General features: G+C 43.5%; 1 protein-coding gene across 2 annotated transcripts; it reads right to left on the bottom strand.

Moving 5' to 3' along the window:
* Positions 1–1,357: 1,357 nt before the first annotated feature.
* LOC100139325 (zinc finger protein 850) lies at positions 1,358–19,273 on the bottom strand. Of its 2 annotated transcripts, none has more exons than XM_059877282.1 (3): positions 18,821–19,273; positions 13,451–16,247; positions 1,358–6,222 (listed from the first exon to the last, which is right to left on the bottom strand). In XM_059877282.1, exons 2-3 carry the CDS (start codon positions 13,482–13,484, stop codon positions 3,464–3,466), a joined length of 2,793 nt encoding a protein of 930 aa, XP_059733265.1. In that variant the 5' UTR covers positions 13,485–16,247; positions 18,821–19,273; the 3' UTR covers positions 1,358–3,463. The 2 variants fall into 2 exon arrangements, with proteins under 2 accessions (XP_059733265.1, XP_005219882.1); XM_005219825.5 differs by having other exon boundaries at positions 13,451–13,577.
* Between the last annotated feature and the right edge of the window lie 2,905 nt (positions 19,274–22,178).

The raw sequence follows: 22,178 nt of genomic DNA, 5'->3' as shown, positions 1-22,178 counted from the left end.
AAGCCAGTGGGGGCTACTCTAGTTGCTGTGGGGCGGCGTTCTCATTATGGAGGCTTCTTGTGTTGCAGAGCACAAGCTCTAAAGTGTTCAGGCTTCAGTAGTTGTGGCCCGTGGACTTACCTGCCCCTGGCATGTGTAATCTTCCCAGACCAGGGATAGAACCTATGTCCCCTCCATTGACAGGCAGATTCCCAAACACTGGACAACCAGGGAAGTCCCCCTTAACTTTTTTTTTTTTTTTTTTGAGGTGGTGGCTGTGGTGGCGGTCTTTGTTGCTTCGTGCTTTCTCTAAGTTGCAGTAAGCAGGGGCTGCTCTCTATTTGTGGTGAGAGAGCTCATTAGTTTCTCTTGTTCTGGAGAACAGGCTTAGTTTCCCTGTGGCATATGGGATCTTCCAGGACCAGGGAATCCACCCCATGCCACCTGCATTGTAAGACCAATTTCACCCAATCTGAAATTGGTGAATTGTTAACCACTGTACCACAAGAAGTCACTGAAATATTTTATTTCCTTTAATTTCAAAATGATGTCTACATGTAGTTTTTAATCTTTAATCCTTGATTTCCTGGAGTTTCGAACTGATGGCTACATGTCGTCTTTTACCATTTATCCTGCTTAGTACTAAAGTTCCTGATTTGTGCTTTCTTGTCTGACATTAATTTCTTCCTTAATGATGTAGCTTGGACAACCTAATCAATACCAAGATTGAGTCTCCACTTTGCTCCAAAGACTGAAACTCTTGATTCGTGCCTCAGAGGCTAAGCCTTGGTTTTTTGCCTCATCGAGGAAATCTTTGGCGTTTACACCATACATGTTGGGCACAAGGTGCGGCCTGCCAGCAGATCAACAAGACTGCATCCTGCCCTCACTGTCCTGCATTGCTCAGGAACCTGCAAGGGCAAGAGGGATCTGTGACTTTGGGCCGTGCATCACCTTCGGGATAAGCCGTGGTAACCTCACCCAAGAGAATTGGTTACTCAGCCTGAATGGTCCTACCAAAATTCCCTTAGTGGGTGCCAACACACCTAGGTTTCTCCTGGGTCCCCATTACCACCACTACCTTCCTGCCACCTCCTGCTCTGCACCATACCTGGCTCACCCCTTTCCCTCTCCTGAGATGCCACCTCCAATCAAACATGGCCAGTGGTTTGGAGAATGTGGGCCTTGGACAAAAAGGCCACACCAGGTTCTGTTGGGGAACTTCCTATGCTCTAGATTTCCTGAGAAGTCTCACCAGGGATGGAGAGACCCACAGTAGCCCAATCAACCAACTGGAGCCTTTGAAAAACATCCCAAGTGTTGGTGAACTTCACGTAGGGAAAATACCTGATGCCATGAGTTATTAATTACAGAGAAAGATGACAAGAACCTTGAAGAGAGCATTTAGAGTGTAAGAAGCCCATATCAGGAGATGGTGAGACAGGGAAGCCTAGTGTCCTGCACTTCATGGGGTTTCGGAGTTGGACACGACTGAGTGACTGAACAACATAAGAAACTGGATGCTAAGTTTAGTTTTCCACCGAACACCCAGAGGACCCAAGCAGAATTTATCAGCTGCTTCCCTGAGTACATCCCACTTTCACAACCTAAGAATTTTTAAAATTGGCAAAAGCTACAAAGCAGGGCTAGGTTTATTGTTTCACTGAATGCCTAGACTTAAGTGATGGGAACAGGGATGATACATATTAAAAAAGGCAAATGATACAATCAGCAATTATACAGAAGATATACAGCTGGTAAACAGCACATTAAAAATGCTCAAAATCATGAATCTCTAGGGAAATGTAGTAAAACCAATTGAAAGCTCACTGAGATAGCACTACTCACTTATTAAAAGGACTGATATTAATGACTGGTACAGATGTTGAGAAACTGGAACTCCTACAATGCAGATGGAAATGCAAAGGGGGACAGTCATTTTAAATGAGTTTCTTAGTTTCATCAGGTGTTAAAATTTATCTACCAAAGTGACCCAGACATTCCCCTGAGTTATCAATAAAAGGAACATACATCCACATAAAGAACTGACACAAGTGTTTACAGCAGCTTTATTTTCAAGAATGAAAACCTAGAAATAACCTAAACGCTAAGAAAAAGATGAATGGATAAACAGTTGTACATCTAAATATAAGAACGCTACTCACCAAAAACTAAAGAAATGAGATATTTATATATATCATGGATGAATCTGAAACAATTATGAAACAAAGGAAAACAAAAATAGTAAGCCATTTATGACTCCAATCAGATAAATTCAAGAAAATGCACATATTATCTATTCTAAGGGAAAGTGCACCAATGGTTATTGGAAAGGTGGGAAGGGCAAGGAGAGATAAACATACCATTAACAGATATGGGCATTATTAGGACTCAAGAGGTTCATACCTAGGTGAAAACTTGCTTCAGCATCAGTCCTTCCAGTTAATATTCAAGGTTGGATCTCCTTGCTGTAAAAGGACTTTCAGGAGTCTTCTCTAGCACCACATTTTGAAGTCATCAATTCCTTGGCATTCTGCCTTCTTTATGGTCCAGCTCTCACAACCGTAAGTGACCACTGGGGACACCATAGCCTTGGCTATACAAATCTTTGTCGGCAGAGCAATGTCTCTGATTTTCAGGACACCGTCTAGATTTGTCATTGGTTTCCCGCCAAGAAACAATGGTCTGACTTCATGGCTGAAGTTTGGTGCATGTAAATTATACTTTGATATAGCTTTAAAGATTGGCTCAAAATGAAAAAAACCTTTATGTCCTACTCTTTGGAAAAAAAAGGTTCTGCAACTGTATGCTGAACCCACCAACACACTCCTCATGTTCTCTGGAGATCAGTCTTCTATCAGTGGTAGCGAAGATGGGGTTAGGGTTTCTGCCTGAGTCAGCAGGAATGCTGCCTAGATCACAAGAGTCACATCCCCTTTTCCTTTCCTGCCTCTGCAGTAAGGTCCTTAAAGTAAAATTCACTAGAATCAGCAGATAAACTGATACTGCACAGTCAATGTCATATAAACATCAGGATGCACTTTAAGGAGAGGCACATTCCATCAAGTTGCCTGCAATTTCCCCCCACTCCCTATTAAACCAGAGTTTCTGTACCAATTGTGGTTTCCCTTGGACCCAGTTGTCATACAAATAATGAGATTGTACAAATAATGAGATTAGCTCAAAGATTTGTGGACATCAGGAAACACATCAGGTTCTTTTAGACTTGGAGAATACATACTTTTCAACAGTGCCTCAATACCCTATAATCTTTAATCTGAATAAGGAATAAAGATTCATGCTGCTCTCAGAAACACTTGAAATGAGATTCAATTCAGACCAATGGCCCCTCAATTTCCTCCAGTGTCCCTAAACTCAACAAGGAAATTGCACATTCACTGCACATTTATGACTTCCTGTAGGGTAAACTCTCAAATGTTCAAAGTGATTTGCTCGTAAAAGATTTCCTATATTTAGTGCATTCCTAAGGCCTTTCTCCAGTGTGAGCTTTCTTATGACAGTGCAGTTTAGTGGTGTTAATAAAAGATTTCCCACATTCACTACATTTAAAAGGCCTTTCTCCACGGTGAACTTTCTGATGGTAATAGAGGCTGTTGCCACGAGTGAAAGATTTCCCACATTCACTGCACTTATAAGGCCTTTCTCCAGTGTGAGCTCTCTGGTGTATAATGAGATGATTTCTCTGGACAAAGGTTTTCCCACAATCACCACACTCATAAGGCCTTTCTCCAGTGTGAGCACTCTGATGATAACAGAGGCCAGATTTGCTGCTAAAGGATCTCCCACATTCACTGCACTCATAAGGCTTTTCTCCAGTGTGACTTCTCAGATGTATACGGAGCTGGTAACTAGTGGTAAAAGATTTCCCACATTTGGTGCATTTGTAAGGCCTTTCTCCAGTATGAACTTTAAGATGACAACGAAGGTAGTAATTAAGGGTATAAGATTTCCCACATTCACTGCACTCAAAAGGCTTTTCTCCAGTGTGGGCTCTCTGATGAACACGGAGGAGGTAATTAGTAATAAAAGATTTTCCACATTCAATGCATTTGTAAGGCTTTTCTCCAGCGTGAGTTTTCTTATGATAGTACAAGGCAGAGTTAAAGTTAAAAGATTTTCCACATTCCCTGCATTCATAACGCCTTTCACCTTTGTGAATACTCTGGTGTTCAATAAACCTACACTTACTATTATAAGATTTCCCACACTCAGTACACACATAAGCACTTTTCCCTGTGTGAACTCTTTGGTGTTCAATTAAGGTACTCCTAAAGAGAAAGGATTTCCCACATTCACTACACTCAAAAGGCCTTTCCCTTGCATGTGATTTCTGATGACACTTGAGGGCCGACCTATACATGAAAGATTTTCCACATTCACTGCACTCATAAGGTCTTTCTCCAGAATGAACTCTCTGATGATTACGGAGAGAACTGATAGTCGTAAATGATTTCTTGCATTCATTGCACCTTACATAAGACCTGTCTCCAGAATGAATCCCCTGATGATAACGAAAGTTGAATTTAGAGGTAAAAGATTTCCCACACTCACCGCACCTATATGGCCATTCACTAGAATGAATTCTCTGATGGTAATGAAAAACAACAGGATTAAAAAAAGATTTCCCACATTCACTGCACTCAATAGGCCTTTCAGTGTGAGTGCCTTCATGAAGACGGAGACTAGTGCTACTGGCAAAAGATTTTCCACACTCACCACACGCATAAGGCCTTTCTTCAGTGTGAACTCTCTGATGACGATGGAGATGGGAGTTAGTAAGAAAAGATTTCCCACATTCATTGCACTTATAAGGCCTTGCTCCTGCATGAGATCTCTGATGATATCTGAGGGAAGGCCTAGAGGTAAAAGATTTCTCACATTCACTGCACTTGTAAGGTCTTTCTCCTGTGTGAGATCTATTATGACAAATGAATGAGGATCTAGACATAAAAGATTTCCCACATTCACTGCATTTGTAAGGCCTTTCTCCAGTATGAGATCTCTGATGATATTGGAGAGCACCGGTAGAGGTAAAAGATTTCCCACATTCATAACATTTATAAGGCTTTTCTCCTGTGTGAGATCTCCGATGATATCGGAAAGAATTGGTAGAGGTAAAAGATTTCCCACATTCATAGCATTTATAAGGCTTTTCTCCTGTGTGAGATCTCTGATGATTACGGAGTTTGAAGTTAGAGGTGAAGCATTTTCCACATTCACTGCATTTATAAGGCCTTTCTCCAGTGTGAGATCTCTGATGAGATCGGAGGATGCGGTTAGTGGTAAAGGATTTCCCACATTCACTACAGTCATAAGGTCTTTCTCCTGTGTGAGATCTCTGATGATAAATGAGGGCAGATCTACATGTAAAAGATTTCACACAGTCACTACACCTATAAGGACGTTCTCCAGAAAATACTCTCTTATGTCCAATGAACACAAAGCTGTCATAAAAAGACTCTGCACAGTCACTGCACACAGAACTATTCTCTCCATTGTGCAATCTCTGGGGAGAAACGAGGACTGATTTGTGGCTTAAGGATTTCCCACATTTGCTGCACTCCTCTGATCCTGAACGAATATAAATTTTTTGATCCTGACTGACAGTTGAGTTTTGTCTAAAAGATTTGCCACTTTTGATAAACAAATGAAGTCTTTCCCCAGGATGAACTCTCTGGTGGATAATAAACGTTGATTTGTACCTGAATGTTTTCCCGCATTCCCTGCACACAAAACATGGCCTTTCAGTGTAGACACTCCAGTCCTGAACAAGTGTGTGTTCAGAGCTGAAGGCTTTCTCGCAATTTCCGGAGGTATGATTTCTGCTTGGTGAAGTTGATCTGCACTGGGTGACTGTATTCAGCTTCTCCACAGTATAAGTGGCCTGCAGATATCCCACGCTGGCCAGAATTTTCCCAGAAGTAAGAGGCTTCCCTGACACATGGAATCTGGGGCTCTTAAAAGATAAAGCCTCATGGACACAGCTTCTCAAAGACATATAAAATTTTTTTGCACACGCCCCACACCTCAACAGTTTTTGGCTGTATTGTGTTCCCTGCTGCTCCACCAACTGGAAAACATATCTCAAGACTGTACTACACTTCTCACAGGGATGGGTCTTCTGAGAAAATGGAGTTGCTGTGGGAGATCCAGTCCATGAGACTCCTATAGGAACAGTTTTTTCACAGGGTGTCTCCCCACCTTCTGCTCCACAGCAGCAACCTGAATGCAAAGAAACACTAGTGAAGTGCACGTTGACTTCATAGGGAGGGAGCTAGTTCACCATAAATGTATAGCCATTTCATATAAGAATGACCTTCAAAGAAATGGGATACTTTTAAAGACTAGGGAGTTGGAAATCAGTTTAAGCAGCAGCTGCTGTGCATTACTGGGACTGAAACTGGTGGAGATCTCAACAAGAAAAGGATACAAAAATAGAGTGTGACACAAGGAAAAGAAGCAGGGTCTAGTGCTTGTTTCTCTGCCCACAGCTTCCTGTAGGACCTTTTCTACTACTGATGTGAAGCTCAGTAGAAGGGTGTGATCACAGCCACAAAAACAGAATCACAAATCATTTGCTCTTCAAGGTCAATTTAAGGATATATTCACACCTCACAGCATGATGCACGATGGGCAAAGTTCAGAGAGTAATAGAGAAAGCGTGGTAAGAGAAAGAGGTAAGATGTTGAGTCCAGAGAGGTGGAGCTGATCCCTGTGCTGGAAGTCATAGCAGAAATGACAAAGTAACAGAAATGACAGGTCAGCAAAAAGTCAACAGCGGAGGAGTAAAGGTAGAAATGGGGTGTGGTCACTGGCAATAGTACCAAAGTTTTCATTGAACAAAGACAGTTTCCTGGTATATTTTTAACAATGCCCTGATGTCACAGTCTCCCCAGCTATAATTCAGCAGGACCAGGCCCACTGAGCTCACCATGCCATAGCTAGAGTCATGTCCATCCCATTATGCACAAAGGATTCCTTTCCCTAAGAAAGTCATAACCGCAATTACTGGGTACATGGAGCACTGAAGGGAAAAAAAAAAAGAAACACAGAAAGGCTAGTAGTGTTCCAGAGCAACTCAGCATTACAGCAGACCCAGGAAAGAGCACAAGTTGAGTGACATCAATAAAATAGTAGAATAGGAGATACCACCCTTCACTACCAATGAAAAATAAACAGCTATCCATGAAGGACATTAATCAGCCTTGGAAGACACAGGAGTCCAGTGAAGAACGGACTCTTATATTCATGTATGGAAGTGAGAGTTGAGCCATAAAGAAGGCTGAGTGCCAAAGAACTGACGCTTTTGAATTGTGTTGGAGAATACTCTTGAGAATACTGTGGACTGCAAGAAGATCCAACTAGTCAATCCTAAAGGAAATCAACCCTGAATACTCATTGGAAGGACTGATGCTAAAGCTGAAGTTCTAATACTTTGGCCACCTGATACGAAGAGCCAACTCACTGGAAAAGACCCTGATGATGGGGAAAATTGAAGGCAAAAGGAGAAAGGGGCAGCAGAAGATAAGATGGTTAGATAGCATCACTGGCTCAATGGACATGAATTTGAGCAAACTCCGGAAGACAGTGAAAGACAGATGAGTCTGCAGTGCTGCAGTCCAGGAGGTTGTAAAGAGTAGGACACAACCTAACTGTTGAACACCACCACCACCACCACTACAGTGAAACATAATAAAAGGAAGAAGCACACAGAAAGGATCACTGGAAAGTGTCTTAAAAGAGACATCTGGAAATGACTAGGAAATGAGGGCTGGGCTGCCACTGACCTATTTCTCTCAGCCACAGGGCAGGGGCCACTGGAGTCCCAGTGGCCTCTGCTGCAGAAGACATAGCTGCCTGCTCTACAGAGGACACTGGAACTTTTGCCACTGAATTATCTGACACTCATGGTCAGAGTGGATACCCTGGTGAGTATGAAGCTACTGGTTAACACCCTCGGCAGGAGCTGTTGTGCTGATTCAGAAGCAGGGCTGCCACACCCCCTAAACCTGTGCCAGCATTTCAGACCCTGACTCCACCACTACACCATGTACTTCTGTGTCTCAGGCACTAGAAACAACTTCGCTATAGACATGCCAGTTTGACAGAACCACAGCCACTGTCTACATGTGCAGCCAGGCAGATTCCATGGCTGCTCCCTGCACAGCCACATATCTCAAACAAAAGCCAAGGCTGCTGAGGCTATCCAATCACCCAGACCCCAGAACCACTGTCACTCCAAAAGTGCCTGTATACAACACCCCAGGTCTGTGGATCCTCAACAGATGCACACACCTCAGACACCAGTGCTACTACAACCAATCAGGTACCCAACAGTCGATAGGGCACCAAGAAGGATCCCCTGGTGACAAAGTCCTCTGGGAGAAAAAGAGATCAGGAGTTTGCTAGCAGCCTTCTCCACCACTTTGGACACCCTCAGCTTTGCTGATTGAGGAATCTTGATTATCTTTACTGACACTGACTTCAGGTGAAGAAGCTGCACAGAGAACAACCTAATTGGGTCTTCCACAGAGCCAGAATGGCCACAGCCCAAACTTGAACCCACCACAGATTGAGACCTTCCCACACCAAAAACTGTAATGTGAAGCCTGGAAGAAATGACTAAACCATCAAATCAGCGTAAAGAAATGCAAGGCTACAGGAAACACACAAAAAATCAAAGAAACGTGAAACCAATACAGAAATACCATAATTTATCAGAAACCACACTCAAGGAAATGGAGACTTACAAAGGGTCAAAGAGTTCAAAATAATTGTTTGACCACAGTTCAGTGAAGCAACAACAAAGCAACAATTCAACAAAGTAAGGTAAACAATATATAAACAAAACAAGTTGTTTAACAAAGAGACAAAAATGAAAAAGCAGGTCTTCACTGGTGGCTCGGTCAGTAAAGATTCTGCCTCCAATGCGAGAGACCTGGGTTCAGTCCCTGGGTTGGGAAGATCCCATGGAGAAGGAAATGGCAACCCACTCCAGTATTCTTGCCTGGAGAATTCCATGGACAGAGGAGCTTGGTGGGCTACAGTTCATGGGGTCGTAAAGAGTCGGACACAACTAAGTGACTAACGATACCGGCACTCACTGAACTCATGAAGGTTGGCTGAGAGGAACAGGACTGAAGAATCGCCCCACACTTTCAACCAGTGATATTGGAGCTTCTGGTATGCCCACTCTCCAAAAAGGCCCATAGATGTGAAGAATCAACAGATAAATTGATAAATGAATATGTGGGAAATCCCTATCACATCATTGATGGGATTCTTAATATGATACAACAGGGAGCTAAGACATATCAAAATAAGAAATGGAACAATACAAGATCATTACATATATTTATAATCAAACACTTTCATGCAGACACAAAACAACTATATCCTCTTAATACCAGTAGAGTGTCAACTAATACATGGGAAAGGCTGTTTTTACATTGACTGTCCTTATTGCACTGATCCTTTAGCAGAATTATTCTACTTGGTCTCCAAAATAAAACATTCTACTATGCTGAAATAGCACAAACAACTTATGCTTTTACAGTCTGCTCTTACCTATTACCAGAACAGTTTATGTATTCTTACACCTTTGGACTTCTATGGGTATTAAAAACTTGAAAAACTAAAGTTATGAGAACCAAGATGGTATATATATGAAGTATACGCCTTCAGTTCAATTCAGTCACTCAGTCATGTTTGACTCTGTGACCCCATAGACTGCAGCATGTCAGGCTTCCCTGTCCATCATGAACTCCCGGAGCCTGTTCAAATTCGTGTCCATTGAGTCAGTGATGCCATCCAACTACCCCATCCTCTGTCATCCCCTTCTCCTCCTGCCTTCAGTCTTTTCCAGAATCGGGGTCTTTTCCAGTGAGTCAGTTCTTTGCACCAGGTGGCCAAAGTATTGGAGCTTCAGCTTCAGCATCAGTCCTTCCAATGAATATTCAGGACTGATTTCCCTTAGGATTGACTGGTTTGATCCCCTTGCAGTCCAAGGGACTCTTTTAAGAGTCTTCTCCAACACCACAGTTTAAAAGCATCCATTCTTCAGTGCTCAGCTTTCCTTATGGTCCAACTCTCACATCCACACATGACTCCTGGAAAAACCATAGCTCTGACTAGATGCACCTTTGTTAGCAAAGTAAGGTCTCTGCTTTTTAATACGCTGTCTAGGTTGGTCATAGCTTCGCAAGCGTCTTTTAATTTCATGGCTGCAGTCATCATTTGCAGTGATTTTGGAGCCGCAAAAAATAAAGTCTGTCACTGTTTCTAGTTTCCCCATCTATTTGCCATGAAGTGATGGGACCTGATGCTATGATCTTTGTTTTTTGAATGCTGAGTTTTAAGCCATCTTTTCACTCTCCTCTTTCACTTTCATAAAGAGGCTCCTCAGTTCCACTTCTCTTTCTGCTATAATGGTGGTATATCATCTGCATATCTGAAGTTACTGATATTTCTCCCGGCGATCTTGATTCCAGCTTGTGTTTCATCCATCCTGGTATTTTGCATGATGTAATCTGCATAGAATTTAAATAAGCGGAGTGACAGAATACAGCCTTGATGTGCTCCTTTTCCAACTTGGAACCAGTCCGTTGTTCCATGTCTGGTTTTAACTGTTGCTTCTTGACCTGCATACAGATTTCTCAGGAGGCAGGTAAGGCGGTCTGGGTTCCCATCTCTTGAAGAATTTTCCACAGTTTGTTGTGATCCACACAGTTAAAGGTTTTGGCATAGTCAATGAAGCAAAAGTAGATGTTTTTCTGGAATTCTCTAGCTTTTTCTATGATCCAACAGATGTTGGCAATTTGATCTATGCTTCCTCTGCCTTTCCTAAATCCAGCTTGAACATCTGGAAGTTCATGTACTGTTCAAGCCTTGCTTGGAGAACTTTCAGCATTACTTTGCTAGGGTGTGAGATGAGTGCAATTGTGCAGTAGTTTGAACATTCTTTGGCATTGCCTTTCTTTGGGACTGGAATGAAAATTGACCTTTTCCAGTCCTGTGGCCATTGCTGAGTTTTCCAGATTTATTAGCATGTTGAATGCAGCACTTTCACAGCATCATCTTTCAGAATTTGAAATAGCCCAACTGGAATTCCATCACCTCCATTAGCTTTGTTCATAGTGATGTTTCCTAAGGCCCACTTGACTTCACATTCCAGGATGTCTGGCTCTAGGTGAGTGATCACACCATCGTGGTTACCTGGGTCATGAAGATCTTTCTTGTATAGTTCTTTCGTGTATTCTTGCCACCTTTTCTTAATATCTTCTGCTTCTGTTAGGTCCACGTCATTTCTGTCCTTTATTGAGCCCATCTTTGCATGAAATGTTCCCTTGGTATCTCTAATTTTCTTGAAGAGAGATCTCTAGTCTTTCCCATTCTATTGTTTTCCTGTTTCTTTGCAATGTATATCCCTTAGGCATCTATTTTTAACTAAGTGAAAACTAGATGGAAATATGGGAGACCCAGTTGATTTGCAGGAAAGATAATTAAGTTTCTATCAAAAAATTATGACTATGGGCTTAAACTTTTATTGTCTTTTTGTGCTGTCTTTGTGTTTTGAATGTTCAAACATATAACTGGTGTATTAGAAGAGTATAAATATCTGTTGAAAAGGGGTAGTATCAATAATCTGATGATATTATCAATCTTTTTGGGGGGAGTAATTGTTTCCCAATGTTGTGTTAATTTCTACTGTACAACAAAGTAAATTAGCCATATGTATACGAATATCCCCTCCCTGTTGAGCCTCCCTATTTCTTACCTTGTTTAACTAAAATTCAGTCACTTGGAATTCTGTTTAGATTGAAAGTCCTTGGTACATTCTTATGTTATGGCTATTGAAAATCATTCCAAAGCAGCTACACTGGAATATAATTAAGAAATGCTCTGACTAGTCTGAGAAAACCATACAATAAAAATGGAAATTTCACGTACTTGCAAAAACTCTGAGTTGATAAAATTACCTTCATCTGTTGGGCATTATGTTTACCTTAGTAATACAATCATGACACTCATTTAAAAGAAACAAACAAGAGCTTCCCTGGTGGTCCAGTCTTTAAGAGTCCACCTGTCAAAGATCCCTGGTCCAGGAAGATTATACATGGCCTGTAGCAACTGAGCCCCTGCACAACTACTGAGCCCATGCTCCTAAAGTCTGTGCTCCACAAGAAAAGAAACCACTGCAATGAGAAACCTACACACCACAAGGAAGAGCAGTCCCCGCTCACTGCAACAAAGACCCGCATAGCCAAAACTACCCAAATAAAAATGTGTTTTAAAAAAGAAAGCAAACAAACAAATGGACCCAAACAGAAGTTCTGCTGCTGAAGAATACAATGAAATAAAGCACAATGAAGACAGTACCAATAGCCAAATTTTATTAAGCAAAATAAGTCTAGGAACTTGAAAACAGGTGTTCTAATTATCCAGTGAGGAGAAAAGAGAGACAAAGATGAAGTGAAGAAAGCATACACGGATTATGAAACAAAAAGCAAAACACTATTTGTATTTTCAGAGTCCTGGAAAGAGCAGACAGAGAGAAAGGGGTAGCAAGCACATTTAAAGAAACAATGATTGAAAACTTTCTAACTAGAGAGAAAAGAGTACACATCCAGATACATGAGGCTCACAGGTTCAATCAAAAACTTCCTTGAAGCATATTATAATAAAATGGTCAAAAAGCAATTACAGCGAATGCCCTGGAGGTCCAGTAGTTAGGACTGGGCACTTTCACTGCTGGGGCCTAAGTTCAATCCCTGGCCAGGGAACTAAGATCCCAAAGCCTCAAGGTGTGAGGTGTGTCTGGGAGCAGTGGGTCGAGGGGGGGCTGGGTATTACATACTAGTCATAAAAAGAATGAAATAATGCTATTTGCAGCAACATGGATGAACCTAGAAGTTATCATACTAAGTGAAGTAAGTCAGAGAAAAACAAATATATGTGATGTCACTTATATGTAGAATCTAAAAAAAAAAAGTACGAATGAACTTTATTTACAAAATATACACAGACTCAGATAAAACAAACTCATGTTTACCAAAGCAGAAGTGAGGGAGGGATAAACTGGGAGTATGGGATTAACAGATGCACACTACCATGTATACAATAAACAATGATGTACTGTATAGCACAGGGAACCATATTCAATAACTTACAGTAAACTATTTAACAGAAAAGAACTGAAAACACATGGATGTATACATATATATGTATAACCAAATCACTTGCCCTATGAGAGTTTAGTACAGCAAAGATTGGGGTTGGAGAGAAAAGAGGGCAGTGCCAACACCCCAGCCTTCTACCTACCCCAACTATACAGAAAACTGGGGAAACCAGCAGTGCCTATACCACGTGAGGCCAGAGCACCTCCTTCAGAAAGGTGGGATGAGGCAGGATACAGAGCCCAGCTCAGGTCACTGGGGAGGTTGAGTCTTACCCAGTGAGGATATAAGTGTGTAGTTCTCCAGCATCACATCCAGATACAGGAGTCTCTGAGTCTCATCAAGGAGTCTCCATTCCCTCTGGGAGAAGCGCACAGCAATATCTGGAAAGGTCACACCACCCTGTCATGAAGGGGACAGATGAAAGCTTGAACATTATCCCTCTGAGAACCCACAATCCATGTCTGCACAAATCTATTCCAGATATTCTCCACCAGAGCTCCCAACCTGAGGGAAGATGCCAGGCCCTGGTGCAACAGAGGCCACTGTCTCCTCACAACCCATTAACCACTGTGTTCAGCCCTCAGCAGTCACTAGGTGGAAGGGGTGGTGGTGCACACAGATGCCATCTGAACTCTGGGCTTGACCTGCAATCTCACCACCTGCCACCAGTCCTTCCTTCCATATTTGCCACCCTAAAACCAGACGTGAATTTCACATCTCCACAGCTTTCTTCAACTTCTTTACTGCCAGCATTGCCCTTTCAACCATCACACTTGTCTCTCCACTCAACCTTTGTAAAAAACCCAGCCCTAAAAATCTCCCCACAAGACATCACTTCAGTTCAGTTCAGTCGTTCAGTCGTGTCCAGCTCTTCACGACCTCATGGACTACAGCACACCAGGCTTTACTGTCCATCACCAACTCCCAGAGTGGACTCAAACTCACGTCCTTTGAGTTGGTGATGCCATCCAACCATCTCATCCTCTGTCATCCCCTTCTCCTCCCACCTCAATCTTTTCCAGCATCAGGGTCTTTTCCAGTCAGTCAGTTCTTCGCATCAGGTGGCCAAAGCATTGGATTTTCAGTATCAGTCCCTCCAATGAATAGTCAGGACTGATTTCTTTAAGGATTAACTGGTTTTATCTCCTTGCAGTCCAAGGAACTCTCAAGAGTCTTCTCCAACACCACAGTTCAAAAGCATCAGTTCTTCATTGCTCAGCTTTCTTTATAGCCCAACTCTCACATCCATACATGACTACTGGAAAAACTATAGCCTTGACTAGATCGACCTTTGTTGGCAAAGTAATGTCTCTGCTTTTTGATATGCTGTCTAGGTTGGTCATAGCTTTCCTTCCAAGGGGCAAGCATCTTTTAATTTCATGGCTGCAGTCACCATCTGCAGTGATTTTGGAGTCCAAGAAAATAAAGTCTGTCACTGTTTCCATTGTTTCCCCATCTATTTGGCATAAAGTGATGGGACTGGATGCCATGATCTTAGTTTTCTGAATGTTGAGTTTTAAGCCAGATGTAGTGACTCATAAATGACATCTGCCCCAGACCTTATCCACTAGCAAGACTAAAACATCCCAGATCCCATCAAAATTCATCACAAAATCCTGAAGAAGCCATATAGTATTAAATAAGCAGTAGCCCCAGCCTCACTGCCTTCTTGTCTCAATTACTCCTGGGTCTCCTCAGCCATTTTTCCTCCACTCATCCCACAAACATATCCAGGCCCTGAGCAAAAGAACCACTTCTCAGGACACACCCATCTTTCTGACCAACTAATATCATGCCTACTATAACCTGCATCCCCTCCTAAATGTGATCCACAGCTCCACGCTGCTCCACACAACGGTCATCACTTTTGAGAATTTCCATTCCTGAACACCTTCCCAGTTTTCCAGACCTGCCTAGTCAACTGCCCACTTGTTGCCTACACTCAGTCTTCTCTGAAACATCTCAGACTCTTAACAGAGCGAAAACAAACATAATATTTCCAAGGAAAATTAATCTGCTGTTAAGGTCCCCATCCAGTTGATGGGCCTTCCATCCCTTCATCTACTAGGGTCAAAACCCTGAAGGTCATCCATCGCTACTTCCTTTCTGGCACCAACAAGACCCCAAATTTGGCTTGGCCTGTCTCCAAAAATGGATCCAGAATTCCTGAGACATCGAGGGCAGTCCCTCTGGTCCATGAATACTCAATTCAGTTCAGTTCAGTCGCTCAGTCGTGTCTGACTCTTTTCGACCCCATGAATCGCAGCACGCCAGGCCTCCCTGTCCATCACCAACTCCCAGAGTTCACTCAGACTCACGTCCATCGAGTCAGTGATGCCATCCAGCCATCTCATCCTCTGTCGTCCCCTTCTCCTCCTGCCCCCAATCCCTCCCAGCATCAGGGTCTTTTCCAATGAGTCAACTCTTTGCATGAGGTGGCCAAAGTACTGGTGTTTCAGCTTTAGCATCATTCCTTCCAAAGAAATCCCAGGCTGATTTCCTTCAGAATGGACTGGTTGGATCTCCTTGCAGTCCAAGGGACTCTCAAGAGTCTTCTCCAACACCACAGTTCAAAAGCATCAATTATTCAGCGCTCAGCCTTCTTCACAGTCCAACTCTCACATCCATACATGACCACAGGAAAAACCATAGCCTTGACTAGACGGACCTTTGTTGGTAAAGTAATGTCTCTGCTTTTGAATATGCTATCTAGGTTGGTCATAACTTTCCTTCCAAGGAGTAAGCGTCTTTTAATTTCATGGCTGCAGTCACCATCTGCAGTCATTTTGGAGCCCAAAAAATGACGTCTGACACTGTTTCCACTGTTTCCCCATCTATTTCCCTTGAAGTGATGGGACCGGATGCCATGATCTTCATTTTCTGAATGTTGAGCTTTAAACCAACTTTTTCACTCTCCTCTTTCACTTTCATCAAGAGGCTTTTTTAGTTCCTCTTCGCTTTCTGCCACAAGGGTGGTGTCATCTGCATATCTGAGGTTATTGATATTTCTCCCGGCAATCTTGATTCCAGCTTGTGCTTCTTCCAGTCCAGCATTTCTCATGATGTACTCTGCATATAAGTGAAATAAGCAGGGTGACAATATACAGCCTTGATGTACTCCTTTTCCTATTTGGAACCAGTCTGATGTTCCATGTCCAGTTCTAACTGTTAGGCTACCGCAATTAATCATTCCATGCCTCCTGCTACCCCTCCCCTGTTTACTTCTATAGTCTGTTCTCTTCTCTGCAACTAGTTGGAGTGTCTTTTGATTTTGGTAAGACTACCTCCTACCTGCAATTCAAACCTCTCATTACTTGTATAACAAATTGCCAATTTCTCAGGCAGCAACACTGCAAGCCTGACTCTGGCCTGACCACATCTGGCTTCTAAAGGAAAACAGAGAAGTTGTACCAGGATTCCGGCTAGTCTGACCTACAAGCCTCTGCATTTCGGGGTCCCTCTGTCTGTCACGCTCTCCCACTAGCCACCATGTGGTCAGAAATGACCTGATGACCGCTTCACCATCCTGAATCCTGGGGCCTGAGCTGCAGGCAAGTGAGGATGGGCCCCAGACTTAAGTGTCTGGTGCAGCGTGGCCTTCCCAAGGTGGCAACAGTGGTAAAGAATCACCCTGCTCAGGGCTGGTGCACTAGGATGACCTGAGGGGTGGGATGGGGAGGGAGGTGGGAGGGAGGATTCAGGATGGGGGACACATGTACACATGTACATGATTCATGTGAATGTATGGCAAAAACCATTACAATATTGTAAAGTAATTAGCCTCCAATTAAAATAAATAGATAAATATTTTAAAATGTGTTGTAAGTCAGAAAGCCTTTTCTATGTCTGAAGCTTGGAACTGAAAAAAAAAATGTATTAAATATAGCCTCTTGCTTTCCTTCCTTAGAACAACACCATGGAGTAAGAGGCAGACTGCTTGAGGTTAAGTTCTAGGGTACTGTACACCAGCTATGAGTCTCTACAACATACTTAATAGTGAAGTGAAGTCGCTCAGTCGTGTCCAACTCTTTGCGACCCGTGGACTGTAGCCCACCAAGCTCCTCTGTCCATGGGATTCTCCAGGCAAGAATACTGGAGTGGGTTGCCATTTCCTTCTCCAGGGGATCTTCCCGATCCAGGGATCAAACCCAGGTCTCCCACATTGCAAGTAGACGCTTTAACCTCTGCGCCACCAAGGAAGCCCTTAAATACAAGAATACAGTCTCTCAGAAAACCTCCTATAGAGACACAGAACTTCAGATCCAAGTACTAACATCAAAGATTTCAAAGGGAGGAAAGGAAGCCAAGTTGAAAGAAGAAGGGGGAGGAGGCGGGAGAGGGGGGCGAAAGGGGCGGCCTTACAGACGTCTCCTGCCACCTACAGATACCCAGGCGTTATGGAACTTTTCCCTGGGCCTCCAGAGAAGGGAGGACTGGAACTCAGCCCTACCACAAATCAGACCAGACCAGAACCAGAATTTGAGTTCTCTGCCAAGAGGAGGTGATCAGTCTCCAATCCTCAGCTCAGGCTGAGGGCCCTTCGACCAGATTCTTGCGTCCAGGACCGGGAGACTAGAAAAACGGTGAAGGATAGGAAGGGTTAAGGAGAGGAAAGAGAGAGGGAAGGGGAGAGAGTGCTAAAGTTTCCTTCTCTATAAAACAGTTATCACCTACTTCACACGATTACTATTAAGATTAAATAACATATATTGAGGGTTTAAAACAGTTCTTGGTAAGCACTGTGTGTTTACTGTTATTTTTGTGACCGTTGTTACTATCATTGCTATTTACATATTCTAGTCCCTCTGCTCTGGAGAAGGCGATGGCACCCAACTCCAGTACTCTTGCCTGGAAAATCCCATGGACGGAGGAGCCTGGTAGGCTGCAGTCCATGGGGTCACAAAGAGTCGGACACGCCTGAGCAATTTCACTTTCACTTTTCACTTTCCTGCATTGGAGAAGGAAATGGCAACCCACTCCAGTGTTCTTGCCTGGAGAATCCCAGGAACGGGGGATCCTGGTGGGCTGCCATCTATGGGGTCGCAGAGTCGGACACGACTGAAGTGACTTAGCAGCAGCAGCAGCAGTCCCTCCGCTCAGGATGTATTTTCTTTCTTACTTCACTCGGCAAAATACTTCTCATTTTTCTAAACCTGACTCAAAAAAAACTGTCCTGAACTTTTAAAACAATGTCCTTTTTCAGTGCTATCTTAACAACCTTTATATATATAGTTATTAAGAAAATTACCCTGAAATTATCTATTTGAATGTCATACGCCTGTACACACTTGCCTCCTTCCTCCCCCCTAAATTCCTGAAGAACAGCGTCCCTTCTCCATTTGTTCCCTAGAACTGATGCACAACTTATGTATTAGGGATCCACATCCACCCACCCACCCCTCCCCCCCCCAAAAAAAGAACCCGCCTGCTAATGCAAGAGACACAGGAGACGCGGGTTCAATCCCTGTGTCGGGTCCCGGGAGTAGGGCATGACAACCCCCTCCAGTATTCCTGCTTGGAGAATCCATGGACAGAGGACATGGAGGGCTACGGTCCATATGGTCGCAAAGAGTCGGACACGACTGAAGCGACTTAGCACGCACGGGGCGAGGGCGGTGAGGGCCGGGAGGAAGAGCGTTTACCTGAGGTGGGTCCCGCAGCGCCGCCGTAGCCATCGGACTCTGCCTTGCGAGGGACGGGAGTGTCGGTCCTTACCCCGGGTCTGGTGCCTCCTCTCAGACCCTCCCGTCCCCGACCAGCGAGCCAACAGGAGAGACGCCAAAAAAAGGGGCAACCAGGCTGGCTAGGCGGGTGTCCCCTTCTCTTCTCACCATTCCATGAGGACAACCATACCCAACGGAGCACAACGGTTTCCCGGTAGCCTACCCTGCAGCAAAGGATGGTCTAAGCAAATTGAGCGCTAGGCGAGGAGACCGGAAATCCCTCCCCTGACGCATGCTCACTGGGGGAAAGTCTTCATCCTCATCCCTCATTGGTTCAACGCTGGTGTCGCTCTGCCTAGGCTCTTCCTGGTAGTGTGGTTCTGGGTGCTCTGGAGACCCCATGAAAGGCTGTTTGCCATCCTTAACTTGCAGAGCATTTCCTGTCAGCTCCCCGGAAGAATGCGGGGAAATGGTTCTCCTCCCCAGAGGGAGGAGCTTTACTCCTTAAAGATGTAAAGAGACATTAATTTAGACTCCTCCCAAGCTCATCCTGCTCTCAGAGGACAAGTCTAATAGACTTTTCCAAATTCTGTTACTGTGGGCAGGCAACGTTGCCCACATTCCTGATCCCATTCTAGTTCTTAAAGAAACAAAGCCGCAGCCACTGCTGCTGTTCCCCAAAGGTGTTCCCTGAGGGGAAATCAGGATGCAGCCAGGCAGGAAGCATTCTGTGCCTGGGACAATGAGCGTTAATAGTTAAGATGCATATCTAAGGACTAATGTTAAGAAGCCCAGATTCTTGCATCCTCTCACATACAGAAGAAAAGCACTAAAATCATTAACTTGAGTTGTCTATTCTTTGTGATTATCAGTGATCCTTTAATGGTCAACTGCCTGTTTTTTCCAGGAAAAAAAAAAAAAACACACACACAAAACAAAAACGCCTTCTCTATATCCCAGCTTCTCCCTTACCTCTATGGAGCAGTTCCTCAGACCTGTGTGAGAGATTGTTACTAGAGTTAAAATTGTGAGTAACATCCCTAAATAGAACAACTTGCAACTTTTAGGTTGTGTCTTCCGCTTCAATCCACAACTGAGGTATGAGGGACATCGTTCAATAGAGCCATTCAGGCATAAATGAATCCATGGGTTGCTAGAAAATTGGTTATTGCTCTTAAATGTTTGTAGCTTTTGTGAGTTTCAATGTGAATTGCTAGGAACAACGGAAAAGATCCCTTTCAGGTCCTGACTGGCAAGAAAAAAAAATCAACTGGGTAAATTTAAAAAGTTTAATTGTCTTTATTGATTGGTTCACTAATTAAGCATCAACCCTTCTAGCGAGCAGGGGGGAATTCTGAAGGGCTACAGAGAGGAAAACGTTTTTTTAAAATAGGAAAAGAAAGTCATTAATAAATAGCATGCTTTCAGGCTTAGATAACCTACCTATGGAGAATGGAAGGGGTCTAGGTGCCAGATTACCTCATCTTCCTTTGAGGGGGTTGGAGAGGGCCTCATGTGACATTTTACTTCATTGGTAACAACAAGAAAATTTTTTTTTTTTTCAAACTTTAGACTTTTTATTTTGTTTTAGGGTATAACTGATTAACAATGTTGTGGTAGTTTCAGGTGAACAGTGAAGGGACTCAGCCATACTTACGTTAGGGGAAGCACACTGATTGAAACCGCCCACCCTGGCCAGGCACCATAGTAACCATTTGCATGAGTTGTTTTATGACCGGAGATCCTGATAAGGAATACGGAACTAATAAGCCACCACCAACCGGAAGAGTTCAGGAAAGGTTGAAAGGAGACAGTACGTGTCCGTCCACTTCCCAGAATCCCTCTCGCTAGCATCCGTCTTGAGCAATGCGTGCACCACCAGGAAAGACTGAATTAGAATGATTGTCCAAAGACCACCTGGAAACTAATCCCATCACCATAAAACCCGAGACTGCGCGCCATGCGGCAGAGCAGCTCTCCTGGGTTCCCTTACCCTACTGCTCTCCACCTGGGTGCCCTTTCCCAATAAAATCTCTTGCTTTGTCAGCACATGTGTCTCCTTGGACAATTCATTTCCGGGTGTTAGACAAGAGCCCAGTTTTGGGCCCTGGAAGGGGTCCTCCTTCCTGCAACACATATACTTTTTTCCATTTCCCCTCAAAACTCCTCCCATTGAGGCTGGCACATAACACTGAGTAGAGGTCCATGTGCTATACAGTAGTATTAGGGGAAGCATGCTGACTGAAACCGCCCACCCTGATTAGGCAGTTTGGTAACCATTCGCATGAGTTGTTTTATGACAGGAGATCCTGGTAAGGAATATGCAACTAATAAGCCACCACCAACCAGAAGGGTTCAGGAAAGATCAAAAGGAGACACTGCGTGTCCGTCCACTTCCCAGAATCCCTCTCGCTAGCATCCATCTTGGCTGAGCGATGCATGCACCCCCAGAAAAGACTGAATTAGAATGATTGGCCAAAGATAACCTGGAAACTAATTCCATCACCATAAGACCCGAGAGTGTGCACCATGTGGCAGAGCAGTTCTCCTGGGTTCCCTTACCTACTGCTCTTCACCTGGGTGCCCTTTCCCAATAACATCTCTTGCTTTGTTAGCACATGTGTCTCCTTGCACAATTCATTTCCGAGTGTTAGACAAGAGCCCAATTTTGGGCCTTGGAAGGGGTCCCCCTTCCTGCAACAATAGGTCCTCATTTCAACCAGAAAATTCTTAACTGATTAGTTAAGGCTACATTTCCAGAGAAAGTTGAAGCGTTGATTAGGTTAGGTATTAAGGCCCGGTTTGGTGTCATGGCCTATCATAAGTAACTTCATATTAAGCCTGTGGTTTTCTTGTGAACAGATGGTGGGTCACAGAAGCAGAACCAGGTCTGCTTCTGGTCCTACACAAAACCTCTCTCTTGCCTGTACAATTAGGAATTTTCTCAGTCATTGAGGAACACTTTTATCTATTGTAATACTTTCTATTCATATCCCCAGATACATGCAGTTCCTCTGAGCAATCAAACAAAAAGCAACTAGACTGAAGTTGTTTTGGGCACTACATAGAAGTTTTGATTTTCAGTTGGAGTGCATGTGCAAAAGGGAGCATCTGAACCCTGAAATAAAAGGGTTTCTGAACCCATGGATCTCATCTTCTAGGTAGTGATCATTATTTCTGCAAGCCTTGGTGTAACATTTTGTATGTGAAGTTGAGATTATCTCAGAAAAACTGTCACAAAATATGCATTTCAGAAAGTAGTTAATAATGTTTATGTAGTTCTTTAAAGATAGTAGCGGGGCTTCCCTGTTGGCTCAGTGGTAAAGAACCCTCCTGC

The sequence above is a fragment of the Bos taurus genome, chromosome 18, assembly GCF_002263795.3.
Source record: "Bos taurus isolate L1 Dominette 01449 registration number 42190680 breed Hereford chromosome 18, ARS-UCD2.0, whole genome shotgun sequence".
Taxonomy (NCBI): domain Eukaryota; kingdom Metazoa; phylum Chordata; class Mammalia; order Artiodactyla; family Bovidae; genus Bos; species Bos taurus.
The sequence above is the reverse complement of the archived record's forward strand: the minus strand, read 5'-3'. Positions and strand labels throughout refer to the sequence as shown.